Source organism: Magallana gigas, chromosome 9 (assembly GCF_963853765.1).
Source record: "Magallana gigas chromosome 9, xbMagGiga1.1, whole genome shotgun sequence".
NCBI classification, from domain to species: Eukaryota; Metazoa; Mollusca; class Bivalvia; order Ostreida; family Ostreidae; genus Magallana; species Magallana gigas.
Genome location: NC_088861.1, coordinates 15908062 through 15928501, shown reverse-complemented (window position 1 = coordinate 15928501; position 20440 = coordinate 15908062). Strand labels below are relative to the sequence as shown.

The 20440-nt window shown below is 36.6% G+C and overlaps 1 protein-coding gene across 4 annotated transcripts; it reads right to left on the bottom strand.

The window, feature by feature from the left end:
• Positions 1-3472: 3472 nt before the first annotated feature.
• Positions 3473-19439, bottom strand: LOC105344602 (sine oculis-binding protein homolog). 4 transcript variants are annotated; one of them, XM_066070954.1, is made up of 4 exons: positions 19035-19438; positions 10361-10574; positions 7646-7726; positions 3473-5724 (listed from the first exon to the last, which is right to left on the bottom strand). In XM_066070954.1, exons 1-4 carry the CDS (start codon positions 19149-19151, stop codon positions 3818-3820), a joined length of 2319 nt encoding a protein of 772 aa, XP_065927026.1. In that variant the 5' UTR covers positions 19152-19438; the 3' UTR covers positions 3473-3817. The 4 variants fall into 4 exon arrangements, with proteins under 4 accessions (XP_065927026.1, XP_065927028.1, XP_065927029.1 ...); XM_066070956.1 differs by lacking the exon at positions 19035-19438 and adding an exon at positions 12127-12284; XM_066070957.1 differs by lacking the exon at positions 19035-19438 and adding an exon at positions 10897-11044.
• Between the last annotated feature and the right edge of the window lie 1001 nt (positions 19440-20440).

Genomic DNA, 20440 nt, shown 5'->3' with positions numbered 1-20440 from the left:
GAGAGTGGGGTGTGAGAGGGAGAGAGTGCGGTGTGAGAGGGAGAGAGTGGGGTGGGTTGTGAGAGAGGGAGAGAGTGTGGTTTGAGAGAGGGAGAGAGAGTTGGATGTGGGAAAGTGGGGTGTGAGGGGGATAGGGAGTGGGGGTGTGAGAGGGAGAGGGAAGGGTGTGAGAGAGGGAGGGAGAGAGTGGGGTGTGAGATGGAGGGAGAGAGTATGGGGTGTGAGAACGAGAGAGAGTGGGGTGGGAGAGTGGGGGGCATGAGAGAGTGGGGTGTGAGAGAGGGAAAAGGAAAGTGGGATGTGAGAGTGGTGTGAGTGAGAAAGTGATTGGGTGTGAGAGAGGAAAAGGGAAAGTGGGATTGAGGAGGGAGGAAAGGAGAATGGGAGTAAATGTGGGGGTGAGAAGGGGAGTGGGTGGGAGAGGGAGAGTGAGTGGGATGTGAGAGAGGGAGAGTAGGGTGGAAGAGGGAGAGAGAGTGTGGGGCGTGAGAGGGAGAGAGTGTGGGTGTGAGAGAATGGGTTGGGAGAGGGACAGTGTGGGGCGTGAGAGAGTGGGATGTGTGAGAGGGATAGAGAGAGTGGGGTTGGGGAAAGTGTGGTGTGAGAGGGAGTGGGGTGTGAGAGAGGGAAAGGGAGTATGGGATTGAGGAGGGAGGGAGAGTAGGATGTAAGTGTTGAAGAGATTGGGGGTGAGAGGGGGAGTGGGTTGGAAAGGGAGAGTGAGTGGGGTGTGTGAATGGGAGAGTGGGGTATGAGAAGGGGAGGGAGAGTGGGATGTGAGAGAGGGAGATAGTGGCTTGGGAAAGTGAGGTGTAGGGTGTTAGAGAGTTAGGGTGGGAAAGTGGGGTATGACAGAGTGTGGGGGTGAGAGAGAGGTGTGAAAGGGGAGGAAGGGAGATGGGTAAAAGTGGGGAGAGATAGATAGTGGGGAGTGAGAGGGAGAGAGAGAATGTGTGAGGTGGGAGCAAAAGAGAGGTATGATAGGGAGAGAGAGTGGGGTGTGAGATATAGTTGAGAAACATGAATTGAGAGGGAGAGGAAACCGAATGTAGGTAGAGAGAGTGATTATAAATAGAGGGAATGGGAAGAGAAAGAAAGTGGAGAGACAGATAGTCATATTATGAATGGTTATCAAGAAATTTTAGCAAGTTAAAATTTTGGCAGCAGTAGAAAGAAGCAGATAGAGGAGAATTGGGGCTGAGAGAGGTTGAAAGAATTGGAGAGAGGAGTTTTTGAGAGAGGGGTAGACAGTGGTGAGAAAGTGAGGAGAAATAGAGTAGGGAGCGAATAAAAAATAATCATACATATTTTAGCTGGTTGAAATTTTGACACCAGTGAGAGTTATCCCGCTTTGAGTGAAAGGTTTTAATACAGCTTAGATAATAGATATATGTATATATTTTTTCGATCATCAATTGTCTTAGCTTATTTAAAATTCTGCACCCTTTTCGGTCACCTTTTCACCTTGGTCACAATCCAGTATAAATTATTCCCAGAATCCGTCCGTCGTTAGTCGGTCGTTTAATCATTCCGTTAACTTTCGAACATTCTCAGGTTATTTTCATTAGGCCAGTCGAAAAAAATTAATTTGGTGTGTTGCTACAATTGAGGAAATGAGATAAGGACCGTACATTGCGAGCCCCCACCCCCCCCCCCCCCCCCCCCCCGGGAAATAAGAAAGGACTATTTATGATATGAACCCAAAATGGCCCCCTAGAATGAACATCATCATTTTACTGTAATTCTTTGTTTTCTTTGAACAGATACATATGTGATGTTTTCACATAATTTCACAAAATTTAGAAATATGACATCGTAAAGACAATCTTTTCCCGCCATTTTTGCATTTTTAGCATAAAACAGCTTGTTTTCAAGCAGTTTTTCTTTCAGAAAACATAGAGCGCATGCTTGAACAAACAAAATATTTTATTCAGTGGTGTATCTAGCCAATACTAATAAGTAACAAAAGTATTTTTCTTGTTCAAGCGTGCGCTCTATATTTCTCATTCATAAAAGGATAAGAAAAATGTCAATTTTTGACTAGATTTGATTGAATTATAGAAATAGCGTCACGTCTGACGTCATATAATGCCAGTGGGTGCAATTAAATCAAATAAATAGGTGAAAAATATATCTTACATCAACTCTTCTAAAAAATCACATAACATTTTATTGTACCTGAAACACATTAAAAAATGGCGAATTATGGGGGCCAAATTTAACTCATATCATATATAGTTCAAAATTTGTTGATTTAAATCTGAATCCTTAGATTAGTAAACTACTAATTACTCGTAATATATGGCTATGATAAGTAAAGAAGTTATAAATGAAGTTGCAAAATTCATGGACCGAGGTTAAAAGATTCGATGTAAGGGTGGGATTTTACTAGTCATAAAAGTGAATTTGAATGAATTGCTTAAAATTTTCTTTCAGGACTTCTTCGCTGGGCATTTTGGAAGGCAAACTGAATACATTTATTGTATCGTATAAGTCTATCTATCGGTCAGGGGTTCTGGTGCTAGGGCGGGTTCATTTTGATCATGTATTGCACACTACATTACAAGATCTTTTAATTTATCTACTTTTAGACATTTCCTGGGAAAACTGAAAGCATTGTTAGAATGAGCTAAATAGACGTGTCTACTAGAATTGTGAAATTCATAGCCGCGGGGGTCCAGGGGTTTGGTGTTAGGGCGGGAACTATTGATCATATATAGTGAAAATTCATGTTTGAAATCCTCTTCTTTGAGCTTTGACATGGACAGTGTATCTATACATGTAGCAGGCAAACTAGGGAGCATGAATTTGTTGTCAAAAACTTTTCTTTATAAATTGTGAAATGTGTATGGTCCCTTGTTGTGAAGTTTTGACGCAGGGTGATGGGGTGGGGGTGGGGGCTACTAATTAATCTAAATTATTGAGAGAAAATGTATTTATATTTTGAATAATCTATAATCTGGCTTCGGTATACTTTAACTTATAACTAATATTATATTTTAAGAGCTGCATGTATCAACAGAATTGCACGACGACTGCACGAAGATCAACTAAATGAATGATTATAAATCACAAATCAAAATTTCAATTAAATGGCGAGTAAATGTACATGTAGTTATAAAAATCAAAAAGTTCTATAGTAATGGTTTTGTCTTAATTTTCTTAACCAAAGAACATTCCACGAGTTAAAATATTTATGACTTTGTAATAAGTTCCTTTGTAATACGCAGCCCAGGATGTCTGATATTGAACACCTTTACATGTACTATACTCAATTTGTCGTTCGAAAGCGGACCCAAATGCTTCATACCCACTCCAAGCATGTTCAAAGTACATGTACATTCTACATAATGCAATTTTCCCAGTTCCTCCGCCACTGGTGTTGATTTTCACACTAGTAACGGTAATCAGCCACAACAAAATAAAATTCTCTTTAAAATTTTGGGGTTTATCATTGCAGAACAAATACATATTTTCTCAAAATAACTATATTCATTTATTTAAAAAAAACATTGTAAGTGTACATAAACAAGCCACGTTATGCAGCATAATAAGCTATATCAACAATCCTGCAGCAAAATAAACATTGACGAATCATCTGGCCGCGTTGACAATATATTGCACACTCTTACCATCAATTGCACATTAAAAAAAACAAGTTTAGAACAAACATATTTGTCCCATTACAAATTAGTGTAAGTTAACAATCTTCCAACGCATGGCAACGCGGCATACGCTGAAGCACTTTTGGAGCCAAACATTGAGAGCGACACTGACTTTGCATTGAAAATAAATATAAATTTTCTTATAAAAATGATTATTTTGTTTTAATTCTGGCTCTCATGCATCTTCTTCTTGCAGCCTCCATAACGTCCTTCGGAACTGATCGGGCGTAGGACCGACGATCTGGAGATGGACTCCTCGGTTTTTTAGGTACACACGGTGCGTCTAAAATGAGTCCTCTCCTACTGGCATATTTGGGGTCCACAGGGGGTAAAGGTAATTGTTGAGATAACGGGGGCTCATGACGGGGGCTAATTATGTGAATTTTAGGGATCTTCAATCCAGAACCCCCATTTGCAACGGGAGTTTCCGATCTCTGCGGCGCCAAACTCTCGATTTCTACATGGTCTTTGTTTTCTTTCCCCTTGTATATCCTGTGTCTGCTGTGAGAGGTATTTGACAAATCAATGGCACCATCGCAAGAATGGTCCGAGAAAGAGTCATCTAGGCGCGCTCGTTTCGAGAGATCGAGTGATCCTTCCATGTTAGGGGAATATGAACGTTTCAGGAGATCTGAATGTGATGAATAACGCATATCAGACATTGGAGATACACATGAATTTACACTCTCGCTTCTGTCCGAACTACAAGATGCACAAGAAAGCATGTCTCTTGTCAACGTTTCATTTTCGTCCACGTCCCCTTTAAACCGTGAAAAGTCTTTTCTTTCAGGATCAACGCCCGGTTCTGTTTTGATATTTGGAGAGGATTCTGCCTTTTTCTTATTGTAAACCTCCATTATTTGTTCCATGGTTATCGGTAACGGAAGTGGTATGGGGACCGGAAGCGGTAGCGGGACTGGAACCGGTAGTATCATTGTAAGAGGGGGAAATCCTCCATATGACGAGAAATTAATCCCGTTTTGTCCAAACATTCCAACACCGTTCGGAAGAGGTGCCCCTGATTGGGGTGTCGGAGTTGAGAATGAGGTGTTTCGAGGTGTACTCGATCGAGGTGTGTTACTTCGAGCAGACGATATCGGTCTAGAAGATGATCGACCATGCCCTCGCTCTTCGTTGGCATTTTTTGATGACTCGTTATCATAATTCGGTGAGAGTGCGAAACGCTTGTTGTTTGTTGCTGACGGCGTCTCCGTTCGTGAAGGCAAAACTCCAGACAATCCTTCCATTGGCATGTTCGGTGGCATGAAACCAGGGGGCATGAACCCTGGGTAAAACCAGGGCGGAACGGCTCCCATAGGGGGAATACCCATCCCAAAGGTTGGGGCGCCCCACATGTGAGGAGGAACAAAGGGAATTCCAAGGTTCTGGGCAGGTTGTGCACTATCGGGAGATTTGGACCTTGGGACTGACCGTTCATGCAAACTTTCTCTCAGTGAACTTCGTTTGCTCTTATCACGACCGTGCATTCTCTCCAAAATACTCCTATTCGTGACAGGAAGTTTATCGGAACTTGAGGAAGCAGACGTCGGCGACTGTCGTCTGCTGTGATCAGACTTTGACTCCATTTTCTCAGCGTTTTCCAGCTCCCTGTCGGTTTCTCCAGCTTCCTTTCTTCTGAGTTTCGCGTTTTTATGCTTTGCGTTGCTGAGCCAGAGGTCGGGGGTGATGAGAATCTGCTGGTCGGACGAGCCCTCTGTGTCGGATTTTGTCTCCGTCGTCGGGGAAATCTGCTGTAAATGTTCCTGTGTCTCTTTACAAAATATATTCATCTTATACTGATTTAAACACTTTGAACTGCAGAACTGTAGCTGCGTCTCGCCGTCCTGGAAGTCTACGTAATTCACAGTATGACGTACATGTTTACACCAGTCACAGATCTTGTTCTTTTTGAAAGATGCTCTTCGACACTGATCAAAGCACAGTTCACTGCAGAAAGCCTTAGTAGAGGTGCTGGTTTTCAGGGTAAACAGTTTGACGCCTAACTTCTGACACCAGGCACAGACAATGGAGCCAGATGGAATGGTTCCTTCGGGGGCACCTGCGGAAAACACAAAATCACAGTCTTCTTAGTCAATACTATATTTATTTTCCTAAGCATCAGATTTCAAAAGAACATGAAATATTCCTGGCATGTTCGCAAATTAATACTCGGGTATCTCATGCTTTAAGAAAAAAAAACCCCACAAACATATATTGAGCAAATAAGGGGAAACGGAAAAAAATGTCTAATATAGAATTACTCGGTGATTAACGGAATATTTGTGAGAATGTTGGAACCTGAGTCAGAATACATACTAATGTTCGGCCCTATAACGGCGAACAAATAAAGTCTCCATTGGCAGATGACTCAGAATAAAAGACATGTATTTCTTACCGCTTTCAAATTTCAAAGCGCGCTCGGCTCCGATTACAATTAACAAACAGGATAGGGAATTTTGATCCCGATTGATTCAAAGCGTCGAATCTGAGACATGGCTTTAACACCGGTCCAGGTCGCGAAATAAGATAGCCATTGATTATTAACTAAGATGATTTTCTGCCCAAGTCTTGGATTGAAAAATATCCAAAGCCTTCTTAAGGGGTTTTGGTTTTCGTTATAAGATATCTATGTACAAACAAAGTCTTACAGAAAACACACGCCATCTAAGATGGACGTCCGTCTCAATTTACTCCATTTTCATGTTGCTGTGTAATTAAGACGCATTGTAAATTCAAATTTCGTGCATAAAAAGCTAGACCTAGCTGACGAGCGAGATGTAGGGATAGGCTTTCTTGTGCATCCCACGAGAGATCGACTTTCACGTTATTAAGATGTTACCAAAACGGAATTCTGTCAATGCCTTCCAGATAAATTGTACTTCAAGAAAGAAATGAAAGAAAGATAGAATACTGCATTTGTAATATCTTTTAAGAGGATATAAATTATATCTGATTGTATTTTATATATACATATACGCGTCAGCAATAAAAAAAAAGTCCATTCCAATTTCCCCGTTAAAAGGTTTGCTTCAAGTCTTGCATTATCGAAAGTCTTTATCACAACATGCACTTTGCAATCGGTTTCATGTTTTATCATAAAACTTTTCCAAAGTGTTAATATTTTTGGAACATGCTATAATAAACAATTAGTAATGACCATTGCAAAAAATAACCCTCTGTCTGAACCAGGCGTACAAAAACATTTCATATTTATTGCCAGAATAACATGGCGAATTAATAGCAGACAATATACGTCCTCCCTTTGGTGAGCCCCACTTCTTTAGAAATATTGCATGTGCTCTACTTATGTCATAAGAAAGATCAAATTGCAAATTAGATTTTGGAAAGAGAATGGAAGCATTTCTAAGCTCACTACACCTGCTCTTCTCCCCCGTGGTACAGGCAGGAAGGAAACAATTTGCTCTATATCTTTCTTAAATATTTTCCTGGAGGGAAAAACCACAATGTCGTCATATATTCGGTTTAATTATTCCTCATTTTCTATAAAGGAATGGGGCTTTGTTTATCACCTTTTGTTTTTAGAATAACTTTTTTTCTATTTTATACAATGTTAATTTTGTAAGACTTGTTATAAATGGTATTGTATTACTTGTATATGAATCTGCGTTAAACTCTTTTTTTCTTATCGTTCATTTTGACTAATGTATGGGATTTAAAGGAGACGATATGAAAACAATGGCTTGTTTTTGCTCGGAAATCAACTTCAACGCTATCTTTGTTACATGCATTAGTTTTCACTTCTCTTTGAGAATAGCATCTGAACTACTGGGCAAATAAATTTACTTTTTATCTGTAAACTCGAATGAATGAAGGAAATGTAGTTAACTAAGAATTAATTTGTAACATAAACTTGCAATGATAAACTTGCGCATTTTTTAACAAAAAAAGCAAACAAACGACTTCGAAGGGACAGTTCAAAACCATTCAGATCAACAGCTGATTCATGCAATTAGTCATACCAGTGAGTCCGTGCTTCTTGGTCAAAGCCGTGACAAGGTTGCGATGTTGCGCAGCAAGATTGGTTTCACTGTTGCTTCGACCTTAAAGACGAAAGCGAAAACCATTACAGTCCGTAAACACTTAAGGTACCTCACTACATCAAGACTTATACTTTCTAAGACACCACTTCAAAAAATGGCAATTTTAATGTCTTGTTAAATTGTTTATATCAATCGATTAAGTTGGATATCATCATAGCCAGCTAAGTGGTTAAAGTATAGGGCTTGTGAAGCGCAGATTACGAGTTCGAATCCAACCAGGGCTTTCGTTTTTATAATCTGAATTAAAATTTTGAAAAATAATAATTTTTATTAATTTATATCCAAATTTTGTTCGCTTATTTGATTTATATTTTAAAAAAATCTTAATGCATCATGTTATCTTTCATAATCCAGTAATCAATGTTTGCTAATTTGAGAAACTGCATGAATTTCAAGGTGTAATGAGCCCTTTTTTATAACCTGATCACCATATCATGATCTTTCGCGATTTTTGATGGAGACGTCATATTACAGGTGTGGTCAAAAAAGTATTGCTTTGGGGAAAGACGTGCGACAGGTGTAACGCATATATATCTTAAATAATCATTGTACGATTCGCATTTCAACGATATGAATAAAAAAATTACCATAATAAAGTAATTATCAATCAATACTGAATAATTGAACATGTATTTTTATTCACATTGCAGACTTGTAAAAATACCAAAGACACAAAAGGGGTATAACAGGTGTTATTTAATTAAACAAGAAAGTTGAGTCGTTTCGACCATGACCACTGAAATCCTATTTCATAGTCGAAATGTTAATATATTAATTGCCACAGGATGCAGGGATGAAATTTAAGAATGTGTCATCTTGTACATATCCTGTTTCCCGCCGGAATAAAGGATAAAGTGAGTTAAAATATGTTGTTTTTTAAGCTATTAACAAGAAGATTACTATCACGTCAGCAATAATATCAAATGCTGTTAAACACTCTTAAATGTTGTTTTTTGAATTCGTCATGGAAACTGAAATATAATGATTTGTAGTTTAGTATTTCGGTTTAATTTGTCTGCGAGTTTGGGATTACTAACGTTAAAAAGTAAACAGAGTCATTTCTTCTTCTTTTTTTCACTTTTCTGTCGTAAACTTCGCAAATAGTCTACCTTACGATCATATATATGTACATGGCGTTTTTTACTACACATTATAAATTATCAATGAAAAATATACATTACAATTTACTATATCCAGAATGATTAATATGTGATTATCTATAGTCAAAGCCAGAATTTTTTTCTATTCGGTTAAATACAATTATCTGCTATTTGAAACAAACATGATTAAAAGAACATAGAAGCACCATGAGAAGTTCGCGTGTCAGTGAAACTAGCACGCAAAGTCTTTGCAAACTAATATGAAACGAGACAGAGAGATTTTCAAAGTGAAAGGAAATACGCGGTGTTAAGTTACATGCACCATTTTCACGTTGATTTCGAGATGAATATGTTGTTTCAGGCGAAATTTTTTCTCCATTTTTTTCTTTCAAAAATGGAGTGAGAGTTTTATTGTACAACCTACGTACGAAGTATTTCGATTTCTTTCTCTTGTTATATATTTTTTTTTTCTCTCGAGGGGAAATAAACGCAATGGCGGAGTGTTTCGTTTCTCTCTACAGTGAAACGAACTCGCTGTACTGATCAAGTTTCTCGCCATTTGACAAGTAAACGGCCGGCTTCGGCATCAAACAAGAAACGAGATCCATCGAAGTAGATTGAACTGTATTGTCTTACATTTTATTATCTCCGGAAAGCGGTCTTGTCTAGAAAGCCAAGAACTTTCCGATCTCTGAAACGTCTAATAATAAACAGATAAATGCACCCATTACTCGCTGTTGAGTTCCAAACAATGCCAGAAAACGGACATATTAGATCATGAAATATGACTGATAGCAAATCGTCTGTTCTATTCGTTTTCTCATATTTTTGTACTCACCAAATCTCCATTGATTTTTTTGCGACCGATGGACTATATCCTATAATACCATTTTGACAGAAAAACGAACTGTCTCTTGCCAGAGCTCAAAGAAAACGGAAAACGAATACCCTTGTTTTGCACAGGGTATCATTTACATTCATATGTGGCAGATGATTCAAATAAGGCAAAATTATACGGTCTGAAGTTCAAATCGCGTGTAGGAATAAAAAGATAGCCCCAGGTCACGGCGTTCATCGAATTTAATATGATTTGGATGAAATCGAATACCGCAAAAAGTTGAGGAGAAAAATCCTTTTGGGCAACTTTACTAGCCGAGGAAACGATATCGGTTTCAATACAAGAATGCTGGGAGAAATCTCGTTGGCGGCATTTGGGGGGATGTGATACGATAACAAAATATGTTTTGTGTACATTAAATGCATTTCCTATCTTGATACAAGATACTATCAACTTTTCAACTGAGATCATTTTTCGTTGAATTTCATTGATAAATACACATGTCGAGAAATTAATACACCTATGAGCTCCAGAGATAAAATGTTTTGCAAGATTCCCAGTCTCTCTGTTTATAGATAACAATTGCATTTGACGATAGACAGTAGACAGGAAAAGGTAACTCTATCCGCATATCTTGGTATAAAAATACAAAAATACATGGACATTGCATGAAATACCGGTACCACCAAAACTTACTTCGGTTATATCGAGATAAGTCGCTCCTTCCAGACGAACTATCACAACTTCCTACACTGACGTCATCACGTGAAGCGTCATCTAGCGGCGATAAACTGTCGTCTGCTTTGGGACTGGTGAATCTGTCTACATTTAGATGCTCGGTTTCCGTTCGGTCGAATTTTTCAAATCCATACAGACCCAGCAGTTCGTTCATAGTAGACTCGGCATAGTCCTGAAACATAGTGAAATATAAAAATAACCAATTTGCCAATTAGCGTCTTGCATGCCTGTAGCCTTGAGATGACCTTCTGGTAACTGGACCTTTTACAGAGTCAAATGATTTGCCTCATACTGTCACCTTGAAATCTACTGTCTTCTCAAATGAAAAACAATTCCACACATATTTTGGTAGGAAGAAAACCCCATTAATTACAATATATAATATCACGTTCCAATTCATATATTATTACATCTAGATCAGGTATCTTGAAAATATCATATTTTTATATAGTCTTACAATAGAAAACTATAATCCGCCTCATATATACATATACCTTTCTGTACTAATGCTACACACATGTACAAATGAAGGATACACGAACACCGCGAATTGGTCGGACAAGCAAGCGCGACAGCCCCATAGATCCAATTACCCAAAACCGTTCCATAAAGGATGGTGACATTCTTTGGTAACTTATTAGAAGTATCAAATAAATTACCCAGAAACCCTATACCCCTATCTGTTCATTAGAACAAAACAAAATCGGACACCCGAAGGCCTTTTAAAGCGGTCGTATTACCTCCACAAAAAACGTGATACCACACGGTATCAAAAGGTTCATTTCGCCTTGCTTGTTACGAAAAGTTAGTTTGGTGAATTGATACACGGCAAGTGGTCGCAAGGGCTGTCTTTACGAAGTGACAAGGCGGTAATTTGATTAAGAAATCTTTCAGAAAATTGTCAACGGCCAAGACAGGTGTGAGGCTGTTTTCTTCAATAGAAAAAGGGAGGGGTCCATTTTCAGGGACCAACAGGGTTAATTTTGCGTTACTGTGTTACCTTTGAGTTACGGGGGGAAAAGTTTAAGACGTAGCCATATATCTTGGTATATGCATTTTGGGATCTATAATTGAAATTTTCTGCTTTCAAAGAAAAGCCCACGTAGAATGTCGGTGTCTCGAATCCCTAATTTACATTTTAAAACCGTTTTTTGAACAGGATCTTAATTCACTCATGCAATTTATAGACAGAAATGCCAACATTTTAAGATATATTTAAAATCATTTTCATCAGTGTTCTTTTTTAAATAGAGAGATTAATTAAAGAAAACAATATTGTATGCATTCAAAAGATTTTTAGAGTGAAAACTCGAGATTTCCAAAACAAAAACTACAAAATTAACTCTCTCCAGCTTTTTGCCTTACTCATATTACTCACATGTAGTGTTATTTCAAGGCTGTGTGCTTAAAAATAGTCGAAATAGTCGTGTCATTCAATTCCATTGTAATCATTCTAATCAATAGATCATAATTCTCAGAATGACACCTTTTCTTTAAAGCTTCAGATAAGTGGATACCTAAGTCATTAGATTGAAAACACAATACGCTTTCAAAAAGAAAGAAATATTCAGGCAAGTTGTACATGTTTTAAAAAATTGAAGAGACGAAGAACCTTTTATAAAGTTGATCTTTTTTTAATACGAAAAAGTTAAAAAAAAAATGTGACCTTTATGGTGAAACTGATTGGACTATAGTTACAAGTAGTACATATATAGTACACTTACCGTTAAAACTATCTAATCCTGACACAGAAATATTATGGCTGTTTAAACACGCGTTAAGTGGGTCTGTCGCACTTATTATTATGATTATCATACATTTCCGCCTTAAGTAGTCTTTTGAACTGAAGAATGGAATAGCCTTGCCCAGGTGTCGTTAAAGAGTCTCTCTCTCTCTCTCTCTCTCTCTCTCTCTCTCTCTCTCATACTAGTGTCCTCGCATTTAAATCAGAATATTTTTACTTAATAAAATTAAAATACTGCATATGACAAAATACTCAACAGGAAATTGATGAAATTGAAAGAAACCTTACGATACTATGTATTCACACATTTTTGTCATATTTCTTTGGAAGTATGCAGTATTTTTAAAAACAGGCCCACGCAAAAGGTGTTTAATAAAAGCAATTCATTTAGCCCGAAAACCTTAATTATATAATAAAGGATTGAAATGCAATCCGGAGAAGCACTTGATGAAAGCCTTAGGATGCGCGTAAATTGGTGCATTTTTTCTTCGATCGTTACCCTGGTATTTCTCAAAATGTAATATTATACGGTTTTCAAAACATCTGTGTTTAATTTCGGAGTAAATAGATCGAGCCTATATTTCGCTTGGAACCGAGTTTTCAACCATATCATGTTCACTCTGTCTTTGCACCCAATATCTAAGTAACGTCAAAATGTGCTGAAACTCGACACTTGATGCTTTGCGTTCGAAAAATTTGTGCCTGTGAAATCCAGAGATGTATCCCGATTCTTTGTTCCCATAGAGATGGGATATTTGGCGCCAAATGATCACGTGTTTTTTTTTTACTGACTCTTCCGCTGCAAGCAGGCGAGAAAACAGTTTGCACTTAAGAACCGGAAGTTATAACGAATATTGTTAAATTTTAGAGAAGAGTGTGATAATTTCATGGCTTTTAAATTTGTTATGCTTCCCAATAATAAGGCGGAACAATTATCTTGTCAAATTAAATTCAGGGTGACTGTTTTATGTAGGAACTTAAAAATATTTTGTTTTTCTGCCATACAAAATTAGATCCATCCTGAATTCACTAGTTTTGGAATTAACACTAAAAAAACAGACATGAAAGTTTTTGCTGAATTTTATTTCACTTAGTACTAATGAAATGAAAATCAGTATTAAAGTATGCATGCAATAAAAACTCATAGAATTTATAATTTCGTGTTTGAATAGCTAGTGACTTATAAACTGTTTAATTATCAATATAATCAACTTTTGATCAAAATATTATATGTACATGTATACCATCAACGTAGCTAGATAAAATCACAAAATAGTTCTCTTTTTTCTCAAACAATTAAAAAAACACGAAAATTTATAGAAGGGATTGAATAGAATTGTCGATCAATTAAATTCTCTTTTCATATCTTCGACGCATGACTAAAAACAAAAAAAACCATCGACCCATTTTCAGATTTCTTGAGAAGCTGTCGAATGATGTAAGATGGAGAACAAGAAAAGGGGGTGAAATCGCATCCAAACAACCATTGATTTCCGAAATCTTGGCGGAGGGTAAACCATTAGGCTAAAAATGTAACCTGACCCCCACGAACCTTCAAATTGCAAATGTTTCTTCGATTGGAATGGCACGATAGATCATTATAACGAACTGAAGTGCCGGTCTCAACTTTCCTCACGTATAAATATGCATCAACTAGTATCATTGTCACGGAGAAAAACCTTGGACATTTAATACGCAATAGAAATGTCAATTTTGTAAAATCGTTGCTATAATTCACCTCGGATTTTGTTCCCCCCATTTGTTTATGGTGTAGAGTTTCACTAAATAGCACGTGTCATATTCCAATAGAGCCGGATAGTGTTTTCCATGACTCACGGATAGAATTTTTTTCCCAGGAAGGTGAATATATCAACAGATTTGTTTATTTCAAAGAAGTTCATTCTCACTACAACCATTTGAATTTTTACTTTAACATTAACTCATCTCAATAATATTTAAAAAAAAAAAAAAAAACTCATTTTAAGTTATAAAACAAAAAAGTATTTTCTCTATTTAGAGATATACATTTTTTCTCCTTCATGATTAATTTATATGCAGTTTTAAATAACATCTGCATATCTGATATTCCTTTCAGAATAATGAGTGGAGTAAAATCTCTAGAATTCGAGTTGAAATATCTTTATAAATAGGCTATAAGCTAATCAAATCTACACAGGTTCCCTTGACAGGTGTAAATTTGATATGAAAATGGTAATTTAATTTTTTGATATTCGAATCGGAGCAATCGCAAATGAGGAACTGTAGAAGACATCTTTTCAGGTGTATTCATGCGCGTACAAAAGTCATGAAATAAATAGCTCCCCGATCGGATTTACACATCAAATCCAAAATCAATGAAGAATAATCAAGAGCTCTTGAATAACCATGTAAGGGACGAAATGTGTGACCTTTTTTTTCAAAATAATGATCATCTGTCCCGCTGACGAAAGATATGAAATTACGAAAAATGTATTAAGCGATGACTGAGTTCTTTTGACAATAATAAAAAAACAACTTAATCGAAGTATTGAACGTGGGCCTATCAATGGTAATTGTAGTGTGGGGTATCCATTTTCATATTACGTTCATCAGAGTCAATATTCAAGTCTACAGATGATGCATTTCAATTTAAAACGATATTTACGTAACCCACATGCAAGCTTCGTATGTCATTTCCATCACAATTACTGTAATACAAGACTTTGGTCATATTGTGATCAAAATTCGCTTCACAATATAACTGTCCTTGTATGAAAAACACACCGAAAACGGATATCGCAGGACTTGAATTCAACGTGCAACTACATTGACATCGTCAAAAAAAAAATACATATAGAGAGAAAACAAAATTATCTGATAAAATTGTCAGGCGAAAATGAACGCCATATTTCCCTTGTATAACTGTTAGCGGTGTAACATTACGCCATGTTGAGGTGTAATGTGTCACTTTAATTGTGTGTGAAGGTCTATCGCAGCAAACTTTTTAACTGGTTCCCACCCCTATCGTTTTGGTGTTTCCCAGACTCCGGAATCTGAAGAGTTCCACTGATTGAGTCGTGATAACGCGTAGGTGACACCAACTGTCGGACCCGATGTAAAACAATGCGAAACCTGATAGCCGCTTAAATTTTTGCCTCTTTTACTTAAGTATGTCTACTCTTACAAAGGACTCTTGTTGACTGTGATAATTTATCCTTTTCTCATGAAAACGTTCTCTCATTCTTAGACATTGTGGATGCGTCTTTAAAATTGATCCATTTTCTCAAGCGAATGATTCTATAACTTGCAACATATCATTTACATGCACTTAGTACTTATATTTACTAGAAAGATATTCTTATTAATGCATGCGAAACTTTAGGACATAAAAAATCGTTCTTATTTTAGCGTTTGATCATCTTTTTGAATGGTCTAGGATCATTTTGATTTAGATTCCCTACATTGTCTGCGTGTGGCATACAAATATTCAAGCTATTTAACTTTTGAAGTAGATTCACGGGTATACTGAAAACTCCCAACATGATTACAGGGCAAAACATCTAAATTGCATTAGAAACTAGTATATTCTCTTCTTTGTTAAAAACATCCCCTCTTCGAAAGAAGCGTTTAAAAATAAGTTTCTGGGTTCTAGACGGAACAAAGAACATTTCGAATATTAACATCAATATGTGTTATAGTAGCATGACGTCAATCACTATTGATGAACTGATAAAGGAAATTTATATTCTCTATAGCAAGTATATTGCAAAATTTCAATATAGTTAGGAAACTGCTTAATGAATGAAAAAACACCTTATGATGTATTTGGTGTCGATTTACAGATATAAGATCTACAGAAAATTGGCGAGCATGCTAATTAAGGCGCTGTGTATTGATACGTGTTGTATATGTGAAAAGCAAGACACTTTATGAGGAAGATGGCGAGGATATGTACGAGAAAGATTTGTTATATATCACTACCTACATGTACATGATTCTTAGTTTACATGAACTTATTAGCCGCTGTCATCTTGTAAATTTTGATTTACTGCCACCCAGTACATTCAAAATTCACAACATGACACAATTCTGCGTATTCGTTTTTTTTCTTATCAAAAACACCATGATTCTGTATATTTTGTTGTTCATATATTGAAATATAAGTGTGTTGTTGCCTTTCACTTTTATTTTTTTTTTCAATGTTTTGCCGGAGGGGGGGGGGGTCTGGCGGGATGTCCCTTACATGTATTTCAAAGTTGTAATTAACACAATCATACATTTTAGTTTCTCAGCAACTAGAGTAATATCAAAATGAATTTTAATATTTCCCAACAAAACAGACAATTCTGTACATAAGGCTATTATTGGAAAATTTAAAAACATATGTTCAAACTACCAAGTGTACGTGATTTTTAAAGTATTTTTCTACTTCCGGTCAATGAAATTTTTTTATTATTTTTCCCGCGTGATATGGAATTAATTAGCGGGGCTGGTTAATCGTGGCTATTTTTAGACTTTATATAAAGCTTTGTATAAAGATATAGACAATTTTTTAAACTACAGTATATGAAATTTTTCTTCATTGAATTAAAAATGGTTTCTGGCTTAAGAGAGAAAAATCATCTCTAGAATTTTAATGAAGGAGAATTTGTTGACAACCCAGGTGCTAATGATTTTCACGTGATAGAAAAACCAGCAACGTTTAGTTACGTAAATTGAGTACTTTAGAAGATAGAATTGACCAAATATACAATCTGAACGCAAGACTCGAACTATATGAACACGAAACTACTGTCCCGTTGACAAACTTGATACATAAACCCCCTTATAAAGATGGATGACAAATACAAAGACATTGTCATAATAGGTATGTAATCGTGCAGAATAGTGCAAAGAATAATCGATATTTTATCTATTTCATTCCAAAAAGTATGTATAGCCTCTTGACTTAAAGTGGATGATTTGTGCTAAAATCGATGAAGGTTCTAATGGAATCTGAGGGATCTCTGTCATAAAGACGTTTGGATTGTAGAATGGCATGTCGTCTGCCCTGGCTGGAACATCCGGTGCCTGCCATGCATTCGTCGCCACTTCCTGTGGTTATCCAATCTCCCCGCAGAAACTCTAATGGGTGGATAATGAGGGAAATTATCTTTGACAAATACTTTTTGAAACACAAGATTAACAGAGCAAAAATTGATTCCGAATGGAAATTGGGAAGATGCAAAGCTATGTGCCATGCATGTAATGAGATACCTAAGCTTTCGTGAAAAAAGCATGTGTACATGTATCTGTATCTGTATCTCTTATATAAAAGAGAGAGAGAGAGAGAGAGAGAGAGAGAGAGAGAGAGAGAGAGAGAGAGAGAGAGAGAGAGAGAGAGAGAGAGAAGGGGGCTCTACATTTGGATGATAAATGAATATCCAGTGCATAAAAAGAAAGGAACAGACAATTATCAGGTTCTCTTCAATTATAAAAGACCCAAACGATCAAAGTATATGAAGATAGCTATTCAAAAGTGTGTTTATTCAACATGGAGCTATAAATATCTGTACATCGCCACTAAATAGGCTCCACTGCTACAAGTGGAGTCAAGTTGATCACTGATTGAGGTGAATTCAAGTGGCGAAAATTAATTTTAGTCAGAGACGTTCGACGCTTATAACGATCGCAAGCCGAGTCTCTCTCCCTCTCTATGAAGTATACACTCTGGCACGCGCATCAACGTGCATAATATACAAAATGTGTTCCTGTTTACATCTTTTACAAAGCGGGAAACGAAGAGGATCGGGTTACCACGGTTCTTATAAAAATGGACAAGAATCTTTGGAACGCTTCTGTGTTTCTATCGTCTGCTTCTTTTTACATCATTATCATGTGATCTCGAAGGGCAGAAACGAGCAAGACACAACACACCGGAAGCAGAAAACTTATTGATGGAAAAATATATATATACATAGGAAAAAACTGTCAATTGTACCGAGTTAATTTTAAAGAGGTCAATTGACAATTAACCAAAACATTTGCTTCACAAAGCAAATCATAGGCGAAAAATCTTATAGGGACAAATAGGATGAAACTGTATAGAAACATCTTTCCGTGATATCTCAAAGGAGGCCAAAAAGAAAAAAAATCATTTGATTTATGAGAAAATCAATTTCCATGATGCAGAAAAAGCGTAGAATGAATAATCAATTCAGTGAAAAAGAAGAATGAAAGACTTGGAGAAGGAAAAAAAATCTTTAAGGCCGGCTCAAGAATTATTGATACAATAGCAGATAAGAGAGAGTTGTCACGACTGGCTAAGTATATACACCGAATTGCCAGGAACTGCCATTCTTTGCATCATCTAATCATTGATCTGTACTTTAAAAGTAATTTGAATTGCCGAATAAAATTTATGGCAAATGCTGCTTGCATGATCAAATAAATATCTCTGTTTCTCTTTGTCTCTCTCTCTCTGTCTGTCTATGTATCTTTCTCAAATTGATTATCAAATTCTAATGAATTAAAAACATGGTTTTACAAAAGGATTGACAACGATAGGTTCAATAGGTTTTGAGGTCATTCATTTGGAGGGTTAAAATGTTGCATTTAAATGCCATTCAACATGTAACGCGTTAGCATCGAACAAATTAAGTGATAATTTGAATATTTGGGGGTGAAATGATTGAACAAAGGGACTTGTTACCTATTTACAAACTAGTGTAAAATAAATGAATTCATCACCATTAGATAACAATTTTTTCTACAGTACTTCTAAATCTCGATTTTTACATTTTTCAAAGAGAAGTCATCGATCAAAAGTTTTCCAATTGTCAAAATAACATTCCCTTAATTCCGAACAAGAACTAAAAACTCCCGCCAAAGTTATCGATGATCAGACGACAAAACACTCACACATCCTACCTTCATCTCCGAGCGAGGTTCGTCGTCATCATTGTCGTCTGCTTCTGCCGTGGGCACTTCGTCGTCTGGACTCTCCTCACTGGGAGGAGAAAGTCGTCCATCTTTTGAATCGTCCATGATCGGAGCGGATTAATTTTGATCCTGATACAGAATGGCGCCCGTTTGCTTTGCTTAACGTGATGGTAGTTAAACCAAATCGAGCCGGCGCTATTGACTCGGTGTAAGCGGAGAGGAGGGATATCTGATACTCCATATTGATACACAAAGTCTAGCGTTCGGAACGCACACACAACTTACTTCAGGCGCACATTACAAGAGCAGGGGGTTTGCCTTCAGAGGCAAGAACTTTGGCGGATCAAATACCCCCTCTCCTTCTTCTTTATAAACACATCATGCTTCTACGATGGTTCCAATACTTTTCTTCCATTCTCTGATCTCTTTGACCAGTATCGTGAAAGAAAATTCAATATATACGTATACTTTTATTTTGAAAAGTTAAGATCCGTACTTAAACGAGGCGCGGATGAACTTTCTTAAATAATTTTCCTTTTTTTTTTTGGAATTCCTCAATTTAATAATAACATCGATAAAGCGTAACCCCAATCATTATGGATTTCATTAAATTGATTGACTGGAAAAGATAGTGTATATTTGATACATGTATTGACTGTGGCTAGGATTTTCAACAACTTTCTGTAGAAAGCTAATCGTAGTACATGTATATGCTTTTACAGAATGATTGAAAAAATATCGATGGTATTTTTGTTGAAAAAGAATATTTTTTGGCCAAAAAAAATTCAATATTGATCTAAAACACACAGAATTAATTAGTTGATTGGCAAAATGTTCGGCGATATATGATTCATAATGATTTGGAATCAAAAAATGTCTTGCGAATGCATGAAGTTAGATACCCCAGAATAGGTATGATTTCTGTTGCAATTGATATTTAAATTCCCTTCATAAAAGAGATAATATTGAAAAGGAAATTGGTAGTATCATGTAGGGCTTTATATTTCAATTCTTAGTCTACTGTGTAGACTACTAAAATGCAACTAATGAAAATTGAGGAAGAAAATAAAATGGCAATAAAAATTCTGCAGAATGGGTAAATGCAGAGGGGTTATGGACTGATGTCTCTCTCTCTCTCTCTCTCTCTCTCTCTCTCTCTCTCTCTCTCTCTCTCTCTCTCTCTCTCTCTCTCTCTCTCTTTTAAATGTCTACATAACTATGAAAGATTATCTAATCTCCTTTGCAAACATATCGGATTCAAAGAATGGTAATACCATCAAATACGTACATGTATAATGTCAACGAATCACCACCACTATAAAAAAGAACATCAAAAATCTAGGACTCGACAACAAAAACAACAGAAACGATTGATGGCAACATGAACAACTGTT

Bases quoted from the DNA above. Each gene is read 5' to 3' on its own strand.
- LOC105344602 (XM_066070954.1), bottom strand. From the start codon at position 19,151: ATGGACGATTCAAAAGATGGACGACTTTCTCCTCCCAGTGAGGAGAGT. The intron at 10,575-19,034 runs GTAGGATGTGTG...ACTATGTTTCAG, and splicing joins AACCTCGCTCGGAGATGAAG to GACTATGCCGAGTCTACTAT. The intron at 7,727-10,360 runs GTAAGTTTTGGT...TTCGTCTTTAAG, and splicing joins CTTATCTCGATATAACCGAA to GTCGAAGCAACAGTGAAACC.